The sequence below is a fragment of the Plectrocnemia conspersa genome, unplaced genomic scaffold (assembly GCF_051122295.1).
Source record: "Plectrocnemia conspersa isolate PC_06_02 unplaced genomic scaffold, ASM5112229v1 ptg000012l, whole genome shotgun sequence".
Taxonomy (NCBI): Eukaryota; Metazoa; Arthropoda; class Insecta; order Trichoptera; family Polycentropodidae; genus Plectrocnemia; species Plectrocnemia conspersa.
Window position 1 is genome coordinate 19,849,386 of NW_028277176.1, and position 19,662 is coordinate 19,869,047.

At 30.0% G+C, this 19,662-nt stretch overlaps 1 protein-coding gene across 7 annotated transcripts in view; it reads left to right on the forward strand.

Annotated features, from left to right (window-relative positions):
- The window catches only part of LOC148228513 (uncharacterized), a 51,874-nt gene that overhangs the window by 17,046 nt on the left and 15,166 nt on the right, over positions 1-19,662 (forward strand). For 3 of the 7 annotated variants that reach the window (XM_088199913.1, XM_088199919.1, XM_088199917.1), the window contains 2 exons: positions 17,859-17,942; positions 18,150-18,307. In XM_088199913.1, coding sequence (XP_088056039.1) covers positions 17,859-17,942; positions 18,150-18,307 — 242 coding nt within the window. The remainder of the gene's footprint in view (positions 1-17,858; positions 17,943-18,149; positions 18,308-19,662) is intronic. The other 4 variants (XM_088199915.1, XM_088199920.1, XM_088199914.1 and 1 more) reach the window with 3 other exon arrangements.

The following is a 19,662-nucleotide window of genomic DNA, read 5'->3' on the forward strand; positions in this document are numbered from 1 at the left end:
GCTGCTCTATTAAACTCAATTTCACAGTTGCGAAATTTCTATTTGCTGTTCAAACCCAAACCTAGCCTACACGAATTAGCCAAACCCAACTTGACCTAGTGAAAGTTCTACTAATTAGAATACAAAATATAAACTAAGCCAACTAAACTCTGAGGTGAAAATAAGCAGAATAAAAAGTACAGGCAGACGTCACATCTTGCATGTTGCTTCATAGTTTGTCTGCATTTCGATATTTCACAATGCTTTAAAAATATGATAGCTATCCTTACCGTTATTACTATGAACGTTTAATATAAGAGGGCTTATCAAAGTATTTTTAAACCAAATTTTGGTCAATAGGAGAGCGCAAAAACAATTATCATTTCTCAGAAGGCAAAATTTTACGTCAAAAGCAATAAAATCGTGTAGACACCGTCGCAGTGGGAACGCTCGGTAACGAGTGCTCCCGCTGCGACGGCGACGACAGTTTTTAGTACTTCCTGTAAAGCTGACAATCATGGAGCTAAGCAATTTATATTAACGAAAGTCGTAAATGTGATGTCAACAACTTTGGCCTCGTAGTACATAGAAACGTTTTAGTATGGAGAAAAAATCATAAGCGTTAATCATTTGGCTATCTTATAAAATTAATCACATATACATAGGTATGTCCGTATGTGCATTATCAAGTATAAGTGTGAGACGAGGCGGTGCTGAAGCGTCAATTGATTCAGTAACGAGGCAGTTGTGCCGAATCACCGCATCGCATCTCAGATTATGATAAATTGCTCTTAATGAACAGCACACGTTCCGCCGCCGTCGTTTTAATTAACGAACAACCGACCGAAAACAAACAGCAGAAGCCTCCCAACGGCCACTTCTGGTGCACGCTCGATTTCACGGTGTCACTTCTACCGATATATCATTTCACAGTCGTAAATTACGTCCGCACAATAGAGCCAAAGGAAAGCTACGGCCACATAGAGCCATAGCCGGTTGCTCAACGGCCGCAGATCGTGATCAAAGCAGAAATTTATCGGCGACCGCCTATATAGAAAAATTATTCTACGTGTCGTTAGCAAATTCCAGCCGGTTGGGTAAAAAATCTTGAAAGGCGGTCGATTAGGTGTGATTGCGTAAAATAGTAATGATTCATTTCAGATTATTTTTTGGATTAAAAGTATTTTTTTATTGAGCATCAGAGAAATATCATAAATACATCCTGCACCTCTAACAATACGTAGAATAAAAATTAGGGATTCTTAATGGAGATTTGATATTATAAGCTGTAAATTTCAAGTCTATTTTCATTTTTCGTTTTAATTGAAGATAATATGGCGCTTTCAAAATATATAAAATCTTTACAATGATATCAATATAAGATATACAGTAATTAATGTAACTAATAAGATCAATTTTAAATTAGTAGTACTGATAATGATTACTAGTAATCTATAGAGGAATCTAACATTGAAAATTAATTAGAAAAATAGTTGAAATTTTCCCAGAATTTTGAAATTATTATTAAAGAATATTTTGACATAAACTAGAAAAATAATTTTAAAAAACTATATAGTATCTCTTCCTTTTATATATTTAATTTAAAACTTTACTAATAAATAGATCATTTTGTAGATTTAGTTTAATTTTATATATATGTATGTAATCTTTAGTTATATTTTTTATATATTTTATATATAAACATTTTTTAAAAAATTAAAATACATTCTGGATAATACTTACATTGAATTGTAAATCAAATTAATTTCCATGCATAAATATCTGTATATTTTTAACAATTATTTTTGAGTTCTATGAATATTAATGACTTTTTGGCTAATTCTCAAAATATACATTGTATAGAAATCATAAAATTAAAGAGCTTTTTACATAAACTGGAATCTAAATAAAACAAAGTACTGCTTGTTTTTGGAGAGAATTCAAAGAAAATTTCTGAGATATACTACAAGAGGAAGTACGGGTCGTATCCGTATTTGTATCCTATTGTCTTTTTGTTAGGATAGTTGGGATACGAATAATTGCTTTTCCGGCATAGCTTCTACTCAATGGAGCAGTTTTTAAAGTTTCTATGGGGCGGTGGCAACAGCTTCGTCAATTCTCGGCGACTTTAGTAGAGTCGCGATCGCGTCCCTAATTCATAGCTCGAGAACGCTCATCTTGCACAAGGCATCTACCTTCTCAACAAGCTTGCCAAACACGTAGATGTTTTTTTGACGATAGCTATGAGGAACTGGAAAAATTTGTATGGAATGGTGCTCATATATTTTTGATGTGCATCATAACTTTTTTATCATGTATATTTGTATAAAGCCCATCATGACGCATTGATGATACCTCTCAAGTCATGGTTGTTGATTTGTAGTAAAAAATAAAAAATATAAAATAAAGCTTTAATTTATCTTAAAATAAATAAATTACATCTGACATTGTTATTCTAAAATGAAAATCTCACTAGCGTAAATTGTGTAAATTGCAATGGAAGCACAAAATCTAATATACGAGGCTTTGATGTCTGCTTTAGTAACTAATAAATTTGTAATAAAAAGATAAAATTTAATTTTTAATTTCCAGTAAAAAAACTAAAGAATCTTATATACAAATTGAAGAACATAAAAACGCAAGTCTTATAACTTTAATTTTAAAAAATCGGCATTGTAATTTTTTTCTTAGTTGCTTCAAAAAACAATCAGTAGCCACTCTTTTCGTACGACTTATGCATCAAATCAAAAAATTCTCTTATAGCATATAATTGATGGAAAATTTGCTAAAGCAGATATCACAAATATAACTACACAGAAAATAATACATACAAATAAACATTTTGGCTAAAGAAATAAATCTGATGATTTATTTATATTCATAAGTATAAATAAAAAATAAGCACAAAATACCAAGATTCTAAAATGCATTGAATCTAGTATAGTCATCTATATATAGGCAAATCTTTGATCCATACACTTGAATATATTTTTATATAACATAAATAAATTTCCTTCCAGTAGATTGATTGACCCTAAATAAGACACGGTTGATTATCTTTTACTCATTTTTTTTTCTTCTGAGAGTAAATTTGTAGGTAATTCATTATTGAGCTTGTAAACTATTCCATGTTTATTAAAATAAATTGAAAAAAACTCTCTGTTTATTCTCAAAATGTTTCTAAAAATAAATATGTAAGTACATATATCTAAAATAAAAACTATACCCAGCGTCTGTCCGTCTGGCAGAGTTGTTCTTCGGACACCTGAGCTCGAGTGCCTCGGCACAAGAATCCCGGAGGTAGAACATGACTAGCACAAATAATAACAAACGTCCATCAAATCTCATTTAAATGTCTCACTGATTGCCCTCCAATGGCAACCGTTAAAATGCGTTTGTCTCGCTCTCGCTCATGCCAAACCTCAATGAAAAATGCCATTTTCCGTCCTTATCAACCGGTCATGATTTATAGATGAAGCGTCACTATGAAGACAGCTTCCAGTGTAAATTGCATTCCAACAGTAAAAGTAAACGTGATTGATGCTCATCGTGTCGGATAATTATTATTATTTAAACTCAATTACGCGAAAAAAATACTTTTAAAATATTTTCTAATGAAATTAAATAATTATAGACTTTCTATGTATTTAAAAATACTCGGAGAGATATTTAACTAAAATTTAAATTAGGGCAAATATTTGGAATTTATATGCATTATTAAAATTATAAATATGCTTTTATTACGTTATTATATTAAGCTTGAACTTTGTGATATATAGTGAATATGTACTTTTAAATTACAATTAAGATAAACTGTTTTTATAGAAGATACGATCTTATAAAAAAGTATCTATAAATGTGGTAAAATAAATGACGCTTTGTCTGAATAAATTTGCTAACAATGGTATAATTTACCCCTAAATCAACTACAAATTCAATGTAAATTTAGCTCAATTGACAAGTAAATAATAGCTACAAAAATCTATTTATATTGGTTACGTCATATTTACTTATCAATATTTAAAACTCAATTTTTGTATTATTTACTTATATAACCTATTTTTATACAGTGGCAACCAAGTTCTAAAGACAGACAAACACGTGCAAAAATTATTGCATAACAAAGCCTTAATATTTTACTTTAAAAATTTTATTTTACAGGCTTCCTTTTTTATTGAAATCACGTGATCGCGTGAGCATTGAAAAGCTTTTATTATTCAGCTTTTATGTAACAATTTCTTTAACTTAACGTAACCTTGTAAAGTTTATTAGATATTTGCGAAAACATTCATATTTTTTCATTCATTTGTAATTTATTTTTGACTGGAGCATACTTTCGAGCGCGGAAAATGTACACAATACACCTCTTGTCCTAACGCGACGTGATTCATATGGCGAGGGTCTCGGCTGACCTCCGACATCACAGCCATCTGCTTGACCCTCTCGCCTCGAAGACCTCACAGAACTCAAATAGACCGCGCTCACAAATGAATACGATCAATGGATCAATAAATACATCGCAAACACAACAGATAAAAAAATACTTGATTTATTCTGCGTACGTTGCCGTCTGACATTATTTTTTGCAGGAAAAAATCACACGCTCGATACCAAAATAACTCCTCTATTGATTCTTCGACTTATGGTCTTGTTGACTTTTCGACGGTTCATTGTCGCCGCAGTTTCATCTGAAATTATACCAATTTCCTGCGCTTTACCAATATGTTTTTTTCTTGTTTTCCATGCATATAAAAATATTTTTTTTATTGAATTCTAAAAATATCTAGCATCCAACAAAGACTACCGTTATGCTTGTGGACACAGTTGGAAGCACAAAACAAACTACAGATGTTTACTATGGAAATATTTAATGTATAAAATTCAGATTCCCACGTACAGTAGCAAACACAGTTTTAAATCTATCATGAATGATAATAATCAAAATATTGTCGAAAATGGTACGTAAATAAATTAAAGTTTTTTCTTTATTTTTTAATAATATGTAACTTAATCAGATAAATATTTTATTAGTCGTTATCAAAATTTAAAATTCTCAATCTCTCTTTAATTACAATTTAAAAGCTATACAATTACTTTGCTACAGTATTTATTTGGTCATTGATTTATTAATATTCAATATAATAACCGTAATAATATAAATATAAAAGTCCATTAAATCATGATTAACTAACATCGATATACCTTTTATTATCAACGATTATTATTTTAAGAGCTATTTTTACAGCAATGCACTATTCAAAAAGTACTATTGCAAGATTTTAACATGTTTTTAAGTAAAACTAAATAAAAATGATTATTGCTATAAAAGTTAAAAATTAAGAAAGCTACTTTAATTGTCTAATAATTATCTTTATTGGCCAGACAACCTAAAATGGGTATTCGCCTCTTACAAAAATGTTCTCCATCTCTTCCAGTCCTGCTCCAAATTTCTTCAGTTGTTGGCTCTAGCTGCACTGAAATCCTTTGTCACATCGTCTAACCACCGAAGCTTTAGTCTACCGGTCAATCGTTGACCATCAAGCTTGTTATCCAGCAATTGCCTTGGCGGTTTGGTAGAGTCCGCGATTTGATCTGAATTATAAGACCGAAATAAAATTTATTTGCTGACACTATCCGTTTTTTATCTCCTCGCTGGTGTCGTTTTTGCCTGGCCTGTTACCAGACTTTCTGGGTATATATATACAAAACTGTTGATACGATGCTGTCTCCGTTAAGCCGTTATCGGCATGTATTTTATTTCTTTGGCTGATGACTCAAGAGTTATTATATTATTTACTCTATTAGTGTCTGTTTTTACCTTGCTGCAATATCTATGTCATCTGCATAGACAAAGATTTGTACAGATTTATTATATATTATAATTTTATACTAGTAATATTAACTAAATAGCGTTACATAGTAATTTTAACATGAAAAAATAAACCAGTAAAACTATTCTCTTTTTCTTTATTATCTCATCGCGACACGAAACAATACAAAAGCTCATAATTTAAACTTTGATAATCGTGGGAAGGTATTCATAATTTTTATTTGCATGTTTATAACGCGATTGTTAGCAAAAAATTAGGTCAATTTTATGCCTGAGAATTATGTATATTGTAGTATCACTGTTATGAACAATTAAAATAATACAAAAATTGACAATGAATTTTTTACCGTCAAAATAAATTAGTTACTATCAAAAATTAATATTTTACTCAATCTAATAACTCATAAAACCGTATAAAATAATTTGCTTAGGCATAAATAGGCGTATACGTATTATTAATCATGTCATTTACCTTAAATTATTATTATAAATATTAAAAAACTTGAATACGTCTTGCTATTTAATAACCCTAAGAGTACAAGATTGCTGTTGTAAATAGGCGACCCCTATGAAATTCAACCCCTGTCTTATTATAACACTCCCTAATCGAGGGTATAACCCTCCGAAATCCGCCCCCAAAGAACAATACAAGCACTCAAATATTTGCAAACGCGAAAATTGATTGATAGTCATTATTTAACTATCGTTTATTTGCGTAGTTTTAGCAAATTCGCTATAATCTAAGAGTGCATGAACACCTGTCAAATTTCGTTGCCCTTTCGTGTATCTGCACAACAATGGTGTTAATAATATGTATATGTACGCAAATAGGTTAATATAATCGTGAGTAATTATTTAATTAAGATGGATTAATGCTCGACTTAAAAAGATTTATTGACTCCAGACAATTGTGAGCATTTGCCTAATTATATACATTATTGAAATAATACTGCTATGTTGTGCATGAAAATAAATAATCCAATAACATGTTTCTAATCGATTTTACATTTACGCTACGTTTGAGTGGACTTTTGATTTAATGACATATTATATACATTTAATATATATTTAAATCATAATACACACATGAAAAACAATTATATATATCACTTTGTTATTAACTTGGAGGGCGCTAAAATTAATTAAATTATAATAAATAAAAAGCTGTTTTAATTTTGAGTGAATATTTTCATTACATAACATAATTTCTACTATGATTCCGGTTATGACTTCTAGAATTTTTAGTTTTAAATGGCAGATCAATGTAGACATTTATTTTAGAATAAATTTAGAAATGACGTAAAATCAGGTGATCTTGCTGCCTAAGGAATATCCCCATTCTTTAACATGATATGCTTGGTAAACAATAGTATTACAATAATTGCTGTACATATTTTTAAAAGTCATTGAATTATTTTGTTTGATGCAAAATAACCTTTGAGTGGACAAATGAATCATTATTTTCGTAATATTATATAAAGATAGTTGAGTTACCACTACCCCAACGTTGCTTTTTTTATAATACCCTGTTTCTTTGCCACGGCTCCTACTTGTAAAACCTGATAAGATTTCTAAACCACTTTTGCATTTAGACCCATCGATGTCTTAATATTTTCCTTACTTTAGTTTAGTCTCTTAAGTTTATGAAAACACTATTATTGTATATTTTAATTATGCTCTTAAGCCTAAACTTTAATAATAAAATATCTGTTTTTTTCCTTCTTTTATATCTTACAAACCATAAAATGACAAATGCATACACTTGGACTTTTTTACAAATATTACGCATCTCATTTTCATGTCAATACTTTTCATAGAGCGTTGTTTTTCAAAATGATTTCTAATGTCGATCTAAAAGTTCAGACCTTTAGATCTTTGCTTTGATTTTCATTAACAAGAAAATAATAAAAAATATTGGCAGATAATTAAGTCCACTCGCTTCCAAAAATATATACATTATTTGATCCAATTACTTTCTTGGTATGATTATTTAACAGTTATAAAACCCTTTTTTTTAATACAATTGAATACAAGAGGTTTCTATAAATGAAACTTCTTAATCCTTCACATTACTGTATTCTAAGTCCGTTATGCACTGGACTGGTAATCCAAAACAGTGAGTTAAAAATCACATATGTACATGGTGACAACTTGTAATTGAAAGCTACAAAATAGTGCACAACTAAAAAAATATATCAGCAATTTATAGACTTCATTTTAATCTGCTGTGTTACAATACTTATTTGTAGGCGTTGATTGTTACTAGGGATTACCGAGAGATAAACATTAAATACCGGTATTACCGGTATTGACTGTTTAATAATAATAATGTCCATTCATTTGAACTGAATGCTTTATTGATATGTTTACGCTTTGATCTATTGTTAAGTGTTGATAAATGCCCGCGAATTTTGTGAAAAAATCCAAGAATAGAGTAAGAATATTTTCTTTGAAGATATTGAATAAAGATGTAGTAACAATTGTTGTTCAAATATTTTTTTAAAATATAATAAACAAATAGGGAAAAATTACCGACATTTATGACCAATCATCCATACATTCAGGTACTTCTAAAAATACTTTATACGCTGACCGTTTATTGTGTTGTCTTCGTAGACATAATAAAAATCTATAAGACGACTATGTATAAAAACATTTTTGTAGAATTTATTTCACGTTCATTCATTTACATTTTTGTTTATATTGTCAAAAAAAATATTTTTGCGCTAAATATTTTTTTTTGCAATAATCATAATTTTGGATACCTAATATTTTTTCATGTCATGGTACAAAAGCCCACTCGCCTATTTATTAAAATGATATATATTTCTATATTACACTATATTTCTGGTCAGTTACGATTTTCCAAAAAAAGTGCTTAAAAAATTGTAAATCCCGGCTTCTGCTTTCAAGCATTATGAGAATCATCGTTTTTGTAGTTCTAAGCCATGGAGATATCGTTTTTAGCAAATTAAATGTACAGATTTGAGATTTTTTGTGGTATTACCTACCGGTATTTCATTTTGTATTACCGAAGGTCGATTTTTGCCCCAATACCGGTATTACCATCGCTATATTGCAATACCTAATTATTACCCTGTTGTCTAGGATTGGTCTAGAGCCAATCATTAAATTACTACACATATAAACATATATGAAGATTCCAATAAAATGCATACATATTGGCATTACAATCAAAATACTAAAAATATAAAATTTATTAAAATTAAATATTTTGCTGCAACGTGACGGGCGTTAGTCTAATGCGTTGCGACCTGAAAACAATGCAATTAATTATATATTGAATATTACAATTATGCATGACCTAGTTTGATTTTATTTTAATTATTTATCACGATATTCATCAATGAGATTAGGAAAATCTAAGAAAATTCACTTTGTGATGATCGATCGAAATTATAATTATACATTAAGCACTAATTACAATCCCCTAGACATGATAGAAATTGAAAAACAATAGGATGAGATACGAACGCATGTCATTTTATAAGTGTTAATCACTGACGTATTCCACTGGTTTATTATACAGGTTAAAATGTGATTTTAACGTTCTATTATGCCATTAAAGAGATAAAAAAAATAGTGTATACAGTAAGATACATTTCTAATTCAACCTATTAGCTCCGAGACACCATTTAGTCAATCACCAATATCGTCCGAGTCAATGCAAATACATATTTTGTGTGCGCTGTCATGTCTTGGGATGAATATTCGCAATGCTCCACGGCGGGGGTTCGGATACAAAAAGCGTCCCGCCGTTGATTGCGTGTCAAATCCATTCGCGGCAGTTTGCGCATTCGCGAGCGCGTTAAGTGCGTTTAAAGAGTTTTATCCTCGACCCCCACCCTCGCTTCGAGCGCAGTGCGCATGCGTTTGACATCTATTGTGAACAACAATGCACACGTGGAACTGTCTGTTCACAACAATATTGCTCCTGGTTTGTCTGTGCACCAAAGCGCAATCCGATTTGCTTCCGAGGGGTGGGTAGTAAATGAGTAATGCGGGTAGATTTGGATTTAATGAGATTTGCGGTGGGTGGCACTCATGACCCAATGAGGCGAAAGTCAATCGATTGGGAATGGATTTAAAATCACAATTTTAAAGTAAAATCTATTATCCATTAAGTTACAGAGCTTAATCTTTGTCATTGAAAATCAACAGATACAAAGCTTAGATATTTTCTTTGATGTTATTAGATTCACAGCCTAACAGCAAACTTGTAAGTAAAAGTCGTCCTTAAATAATTTGTATTCCAACACTTGCTCAAATTTTCATCGCAAAGTCACAATTTCAGTCTCGTATATGTGATATAATATAACCATAAGAGAAGCGTTTATTTCTTAAGTTAATTCCTGCCACATTGAGCATAATTATGACCTATAATATTAATCAAAATTATGCTCAATAAGTATTATATATTAGCGAAGTGGCATTATAACAATTTCTATCAAAAGTGTTGACGCAAAAAAAATGGAAGCTGTTTTGAGTGAATGCAATCTGAAAAGTACAAAATAGTTACTTTTACTGAGATAAGATTGCATACAAAGGGTGTTTTTTTTAGATGTTTTTTTTTCGAATTGCCAACACTTTTTCTGGCAGTTAATTTGTACTCAGTTTGGTTTGCCATGTCACCATGAATAGATGTAGGTCAGAACAACGCTTGAAAATTTTGCAAATTAATTTCGAAAATCGTGGTTCAATTCACGTGGTTTAGTTCATAAACGCCCATCCGAGCAAGTAATTCTAATAACCATGGATCGTTTTTGCACCATGCATACTCATCCGCATAGACTCAACGAAGAAGTTGTTTCTGCTGTGGAGTAGTATTGAGGAGGATTCACCATCTTGTACAGCAAATGCATAGCTCACAAAATAATACATACAACAGGCCTTTGGTAAAGACTGACATTGTGTTTCTTCTCGAGATATTCTAGAGAAAATGGTAAATAAAAATTTTTCATTTCTCGAAAAAAATCATTTTACTAATGATGGTTTTTGGAAAGATATACATAGTTCAAATATAAATGAAATAAAAAGTATTGCTACGGCATAAGCAAGACTTGCTAGTTACATTCACTTGCAAAAATCACCTCTGCAATGTGTAATAAATAAGACCTTTAACATTCCCACGTATTAGTCTGCCGTCAGAACTATTGAATATAGTCATTGCGGCCAATGAACCATAGGAATATTCCAACTACGAATGTCCTACAAGACTGGCTTTTTTCATAATCGATGTTTAGCCGTGAAAAATTAAATCATCGACGTCCTCCTTTGCCGCTTTCGTTATAGAATAATTATTGATAAATACCTGATATTTTTTTTAAAGAGCAGAAGTGATAATTAAAACCCTAGTAAATGTTGTTACATCAACACCCAAATATACATTCAATGAATCTTCTACATATTTTCATTGGATCTTAATTTTTCAGAAAAATAGTGTATTGGTAATATATTTTAATTAGGGAAATTTAATAATTAAACTAAATAGTAAATAACTATTACTTTTTATAATCTTGTCATTCAAGTGTGCTTAACGTGCTTCAACTGTCATATTATCCTTAGACACCAAATTGATTTTATCGAGTTTTGTATTCTATATAGATTTTTACATAACGACAAAATCCTTTTAAATGTATTTGACTTCTTTGGTTCCCTATTTTCCACACACAATACCTACATTTTCCCTATGCCCAATCCAATAAATCACAACAATAGAGTAAGACAACCTCCGGTATAACCAAACTCGAAGTTCAGCACCCCTGACCCAAACGCCAGAAGCGGCCATAAGATGGGGGTCCCTTTTCGTGTTCGGGGCGGCTTTTACAGGATATTTTATGTGCAATTAATGCAAATCCCTTGGCGTGCTGCGCTGCAAGCGTTCGCCACCAATTTTTTATGTCCATTGTGAGCCTACATACTAATAAAACAACTATTATTTCCCCTTAATCCAACACTCCCACAAGCAAAATGTATTTCTTTATTTTCTGAACAGAATTATAGGATGAGCTAAAAGTTATTTTTTAATATTAGATTAACATGATATTTAAATTAAAAATGCTCTTTAACTACATTTTCTAGGGTTATATTTGCATGTATTTACATACAAATAAATAAAATAAGAGTTTTTATTTATTTTAGTATTTTTTTAAATTGCTACTATTAAGCCATATGTATATTATATAGAATTATCACTTCAAAACAGCAATTATTAATAAATAAATCTAGATTTGATTATTTTTAATAATATTTTTGACAAAACTGGTAAGATACTTATCTTTCTGTAGGAAGCCATATTGTTTAGTTCTTTTCCTGGTTTTAGTAAAATTATAATTTGAGCAACCTTCCATTTGGTTTGAAATAATTTAATTTAATTAATGAGTTGAATCATTAATCTGACGACTTTTATTTATAGCCATCTATTACTTAGTTTTAATAAAATAAAGTAATTCATCCACTTTTATGGTTGCCGATGTTTTATATATTACTCTAAAGAAAAACAGTCAATATTCATATATTATAAAATCGTATTAGCATATTCGTTAAAAAAAATAATTTTTCATAAGTAATTTAAATTAAACAATAGGCTTTTAAATTATTAAAAAAATATATTTTAAACTTGTTTTTAATTCAGTAAATGTATATATAATTTTATACATACATATATATTATAAAGTTAATAATCAAATTATATTGAAAGCGCTGATATGTGTATAAATTAGAAGTAAATTACTAAAAAACGTTTAAATAAATATTATAATGTTTTTCGGTTTGACGCTTATATTACGAAAAATATTTGAGTTTATACATTGATGCATCAGCTACTCTCTTAAATGCTTTTGTTGATGGTTCAATTACATCATAAGAGTGAATAAAAACCACATTTTATATCAGTGGCTATTTAATAAGAATATTTTATTTTATTGCGATTGAGTTTCAGGTCTTTTAATATTCGAGTTTCTTTGAGGTAAAAATATAATTTGATTTGAAATACAAGACGTTTCTATAATGGAATTCCTTTCTATAAATTGTCCACGATTGTTATCGTTTTTTTATTTATAAAAAAGTAACAACACTTGTGCTTTTATGATTTAATCTCTTTGAATTATTGCATAATTTATGTCCAATTTCAGTCTTTCTCCATTATGCCGACACGTTAAAATGATTTAACGTTCGCCATTATGCGCCGATGATAAAACGCGTTTCCGAAGATCGCGGGTCCCATTTATGGACCTCAGCTTATATATTGTACAAACACATACACGCCAGCACAAATCTGACCCGTGAAAAACGACAGTCGTAATTATTATGAATTTTCTGTCAACATATTTATCGTGGCAAGTGGCCATATATTACGCTTACACAAAGGGAGAGACGGTACCACACCGCGATTTCCTATACTTGTGCGTGAGTCAATTTACTATGTAATTTATCCGCTTGCTTGTCAAATATGGAAATATCAGTATGTGCAATGCGGTTCTGAAACCACACAAAATCGTTCATAAAATACTTTGAGCGCCGCTGGTTAGATAAATTCACTTCGTGGCGTCTCGTCAATGAACAAAAAAAAATGAGAAAACACTGACCTCTGAGGCACTCGAAAATGTAACTTTTTCATCATTCATTTTCGAAACGTCAATTAGGAACGTCTTCAAGAAATTGTTAAAGACCCGCCATTACGATCGAAACGCGGACAAGATTAAACGGTCAGCTGTTGAGAGTGACGAGACCACAATGGGACCGAAACGAGATAGGCAGCTTCTGGGCTAGAACAAAAACTTACAAAAAAGTATATAATAATATAAAAAAAACGCAGTCATAATATATAACCAGTTTATATTATAAAATATTTGATTAAGGTTAACGAAATATTTTTTCAAGATATTTACTATCATCCTATAATCAAATACTAGCATTATCTTAAATTATTTTTCAATTCAGTAATATATATTCCTTGCGCCGAAAAGCAAATTAGAAATAATTTTCTAGTACATTTACTGTTAAGCACATATTCAAAATAACTAATCATAGTAAAAGGTAGCGATAGGGATTTGCTAAAATACTATACAATAAATTAAATTATAATATAAGCAAAAACCTTTGAATGATGTCACTAAGATAGTATTGATAGTTTCATTGAAAAAATATTTGCTTATTTTTACAAACATAATAATAATATTTATTTTCAAAGTCACGACCAAATCGTATTAATATAAAGTGAACATCACAATTTGATTTAAAGCTCTCGTCAATCTCAAGTATATTGCCTGTTAGGTTAGGGCAGATGTAAGCTAGATTACTTGTTTATTTGCACATGATCTATTAGGTTTTTATTGAATTTTAAATGGTTAGATTACTAGTATAATCCCCTCATTAAGTTTATGAAGCAATCTAGACAACTTGTGCCAAAGGCATTCGCTAGCTGCTGAAAATGTGTGTATGTAATATATTTCTTTTAATATTATTAAAGCCTCAAATTAAAAACATTTTTACTAATATTAACGTAGCTTTAAGACATTTGCAAATTGGCTTGTATTTTTTTTAATTTATAACAATTAAAATGAGTATATATGTATTATAAATATATATTATAATTTATGTGATTTTTGACATGAAAACTTGCAGCTCAGTCCAAAACTACATTTAGACATTCGATCATTTTTGATTAAAGAAAATGCTATATATATAAACCTTTACAATAAATCACATTTTTCGGTAGAATTAGATTTAATTTAAAAAAACATATCTACAGGTTCATGACATAGAATAACATTTCTCCGCTAGAATAATTAGACTTGCCTAAGCATTGTTCATTATATGTTCAAGGATCACTTAACACATAATTACAAATTGTGTTAGATTTCCAAATTATTTTAACTGATATTTAATAAAAAAAATGTCGGCAATCGTTCATTGATTCTTTAATCTTCCGCCGTCGGCGATGTTGTTGATTTTAATCTCAAGCTGACATTAGCATAAGAATGTAACTTTCTAAAAAAAATATGCTCATTGTATGAATAATAGTCATTGATCTTTGACAATCGCCATCTTCAGAGGGCTCCGTCTTTACCGAGAGGACAATGAAACCACAAGAGTTGTTTCAATGTCCAGTTTGATTCTCAAAGCCGCCATTGTGTCATATTAACACACAATAAACTGTTTATATGACTTAATATTGTGATTTTTCATTACGACCATAATTGCCATATCGTCCGACAGTATGTACGATTTATTGCGGTGAATAAAATGCTCATTATAACGACCGTTTAACCAACAAAGACTCTTGAAACAACGTTACAGCACCGTCACGTGACCGAATGAACAATAGGTGCCAATCCGTGTCGTAAAATGTTACATAGCAACCACTTGTTCGTCCTGCTAAGAATGTTGTATACCGATTAAGGAAGATCGTAGGTGTGAGACCAAACCAAGGGACAATAATCCGACAGTGTATATATTTTATACATATTAAACGAGATTTATGCATAACCGCAGTCGCCGTCAATGGTTCCCAAACAATAATTTTGTGTTGAGTGAAAAATGTCGGTTGTTCAATATTCCTAATTGATTAATACGCATTTCATTAATTATCATGTAAACATTTTTGTTTACGGCGACTATATACATATATAAGGATGCAATTGAAACGGCGTGTATGGGTCGCTTTATAACAGCGGGAGGCTGTAAATGTAAATTGACGCAATAATTTATTTGATTTTCTCCAATAAAAATAAATACAGTGTGAACTGAAATTTATTTATTAGCATCCGTATGAAACGTTACATTCCGCCAATTAGGCGACGTTTCTCAAAATGTGCTATTTAAATGTAATAACATATTAAAATAGTAAATATAGACATTTTAGAGTGGCATATAAATTCACTAGCACCTATCAAATATATAGAAATATATATCTACTGGTGAAAATGTATTTGAATATGATTTCACTGAAATGCCAGTAAAAATATAACTTCACTTGTAAATACACATTCATTGTAACATATACTAATTTTAGATGCTCATTGTTTTTAAATCTAATTTTTAAATCGTATCTATAAATTGCTTACCTTAAGTACAAATAGTTTTATTTAACATATTATATACCGCAACATAAGTTTTACATATTTTTTTGTGCCAAAAATAAGTGGTCACCCAAATTTATTAGTGTGTTGTCATTAATTGTCTCTTACTTGGTACTCTTCTTTCGATGATTTGGAGAGAACTACAAAATTTCAACCATTAATATAAAATGTCCATTTCCATTTATTCCTGAGTAGACTACTCAGTACAAAATCACTCTTGAGTACAAAGAGTTAAAGGAAGAAACAAATTATTACAATAAAAATAAATGAATATAAATACACATAAAAAACCAGAAATACTACAACCTTCGCTTATATAAAATAAAGCGACACAAATAATATGTAAAACACTAACCATAAAATAGTAAATAATATCAGTATATTTTTAATACAATGAATAAAGAATATTTACAATTTTCATACTGAAAAATATTAGGAAATGGTTGAGAAGATTAAGGGCGAACTTAAAAAACATATTTTGAGATAATTAAATATAATGTGTTTTAGAATATTACAGATCAATTAATCTTTTAGCTTTAATATTTATCTTTTAAGGTTGCGATATTATTTATTTATAAAATTGTAAATCACATATTTCGTGACAAGTTAATGACTGTATTTTTATTTTCAAGCTTTAAAATTGCTGTTATAATATATTATTTAAATAATATGTTTCGAGATTTAAGAAATATTATAATACAACCATCAAAAGTTCGCCTAACACTAATATCATTAATCAGTAACAGCAAAATTAAACTTAAATTGAATAAAAACTATTGTTTAATGTATTTTTGTATTGCTACCTCATTTTATCTAATTATTACTTCGTAAATTATTACAATATCCGATTTACTAGTAGCAGTATTTTTTCCTGGTAAACTATAAAATTTCTATTAGCTCGCAACTTAGTACTTTATATTTTTAATATTGTATTAAACATTATTCAATGATCTTCATGGCAAATCATTAAAAAAAAAAGTTGTTTTAATGTAGTTGGTTTTACACTTATTAAACAGCCTGTTCGAATTCTAACAAACATGGTTATGGACACATCTAATTATTCACTTCAATATATTTTGTACATATTTAATTATCTTATTTCGTCTATTCAATATTCCCCCATGACAATCTCATTGTTAAGCATTGTAATACGTTGCATAGACTCACTTTTTATTTTGCTTTCCACCGCATTGACTTTGGCATCCAGATCGACTTATATCACCTGCACCCATTATCTTGCCCAGCCAATCCCCATTTGGGTTAGTGAAAATATTTTCTTTTAATTTCGATCCGATTCGACAAAAGGGGTGTTATTCGTCTTGAGGGCGCTATCTCACCTTCCACCGCAGCGGCGTCTGCGCGCCATAAACAAAATAACGTACCCTCCGGTTATTATGAGTGCAATGGGATCCCATTCAAGATAAATAAATGTCATTTACATTCACAAATAACGTGTCTTTTGTGTCGGCGGAACGGAACTGTCGGTTCGATTTAATACCGTCAGCTCTAGCACCATTGTGCTAAGCGGGACAATGCGCCTCGAGAGGTGCACGACGTTCGGGGACCGCTTCTGGGTTTCCACGGGGATTTTTTTCATATTTTTTAGAAAAGAAATGATTTTAAAAAACGTGTAGAACTATCTAGTTTTAGCTTGCAATCTACAATAGCTTTTAGCTTATTAATTTAAGGCGTTTTATTATTGGTAACCCTGAAACGTTTTTCCAATTTGAACAATCATATATATGATTAGGTAGATGATAAATAATATATATAAAAGCTAGTGTCGTTTATTATATAAAATCAGTATAAGTGCCGCCCCGTCTCTATTTTGCTCTTTCAATCAATCTGTCTAATTTATTTGTACGTTAATTTTATTTTTTATTTATATTTATTATGTTAATAACTGGGCACTCTAAAACTTGTATTTCAATAAAAATAAATTGCAGAAAATGGTAGTTTGCAGTCCATGCACCAACTATGGGAAGGAATATATCGCTACACGACTCCAAAACTGTTCTGTATACCTGATGGTTAGTGTATAGACTAGCCATATTTATTGATTGTAGACATTTATTGTTCATTATAAGGTCGATTGTTGTATTTTTTTAAAGTATTTTTTTAAGCTTTGATGATAATCACAATAGCCTTATTACAGGAATCGACTTATACTGGAAATTTTACATGAATCAATGTCTTATTTTTGTAATTACTCATATGGATTTTTAACATTGTTTCAGGAATGGCAGCGTCACAAATGAGCCAAAGTATGTCGTCTTATTACGGGCCAGCTGCATATGGTTCTTTGAGTGCTGCTTCAATGGCCGCTGCTGCTGCGGCTGCTCAGCAGAATGCAATGTCGGCAGCTTTAACTGCACCTGCGCAGGTAAATTATAATGTAATGTAACAATTTATTAAAAACACTATAATACACATACATTACGCATACATTAAACAAAAATGGTTAAAGTGGTCAGCAACATATTTAGTCCATAGAGAATACGTCCTGAAGCACTGTCAGATTTTTTACATCTATACGTATATTTTATAGGCTTTAAATATATATTTTAAAGATTTAAAGCCTATAAAATTTAGGTCTAAACTTATTAAGTTTAGTCCTAAAATATTATTGGCTTCCAAACTAGTAACATTACTTCGCCCCATAAGTAAAAAAATAATCTTGGCGTCTCCCTGATTTAAAAGACTATCAGCATAAATAATGCTGTTATCGATAAAGGTTCTACTCTGGATATTTTTTTAAAACAAGACGGGGTTTAAATTTTGATTTAATAGCAGATAATGCAAGAAAAAATTGTTTTGCATAAATAATATGTTACGAATGGAAATAGCATTGTTTCACGATAAAGTCTCTAAAACACGATTTATTTTGCTTTAATCAAAATTAAGCTAGATTTTAAGTCTCTAATTTTGATTCAATAAAATATAACTTAATCAGTTGCTCGTTTTTTAAAGTTTTCAATCCAAATGCATCATGTTGTTCAACTACAAATAGATTCTGTGCACAATGCGAACTTTGTAAAATCAAGATCAATAAAGTAATGTGAAAATTGCATTATCAAACCTTGCAAATGTTTTTTAAAAGTAATTTTGTTCAATTCAATATCATTTCTAGGATTCAAATCATTTTAAAGAGGAAACATGACGAATAATTTTTTTTGTAATTTGGGTTTTACATAGCTCTAATTTTTTAATGAATGCTTTTACTTTGCTTTTTGAATCAGTATATGTACTTAAGAGCTTCACATTGATTTATTTCAATCACCTTATTTTTTTTAAATAAAACTAAATAGGAGAATTTAAAAATAAATTTATTATTTAAGGAGAATCGCAATTTCCTTCTTGAGTTCGAAAGCTCTCTGAATCACTAACGCACTTCACAATAGCATAGAAATGAGGTGTAATTAGGTATCATATCTCTACACAACTTTCCATACAACGCAGCTTTTAAAACTGTTGTTTTATTTCTTGCTCATATTTTTTAACACATGAAGCATTCAGTGCGTCCAGATCACTTTGGGTTCTTTATTTTTAACTAATGCTTATATATTGACATCTACTATGTATTCAATTATATAAAAAATTTCATCTGACATAATACATCTTCTATCTCCTTAAATATTTTTATAAGAAACATATCAACCACATGCATTTAAATAAGCATCTTTATTTAAATATATTGCCTCGTATAATTTTATAGAAAAACTAACTGATCGCAAAGATCTTAAGATACAC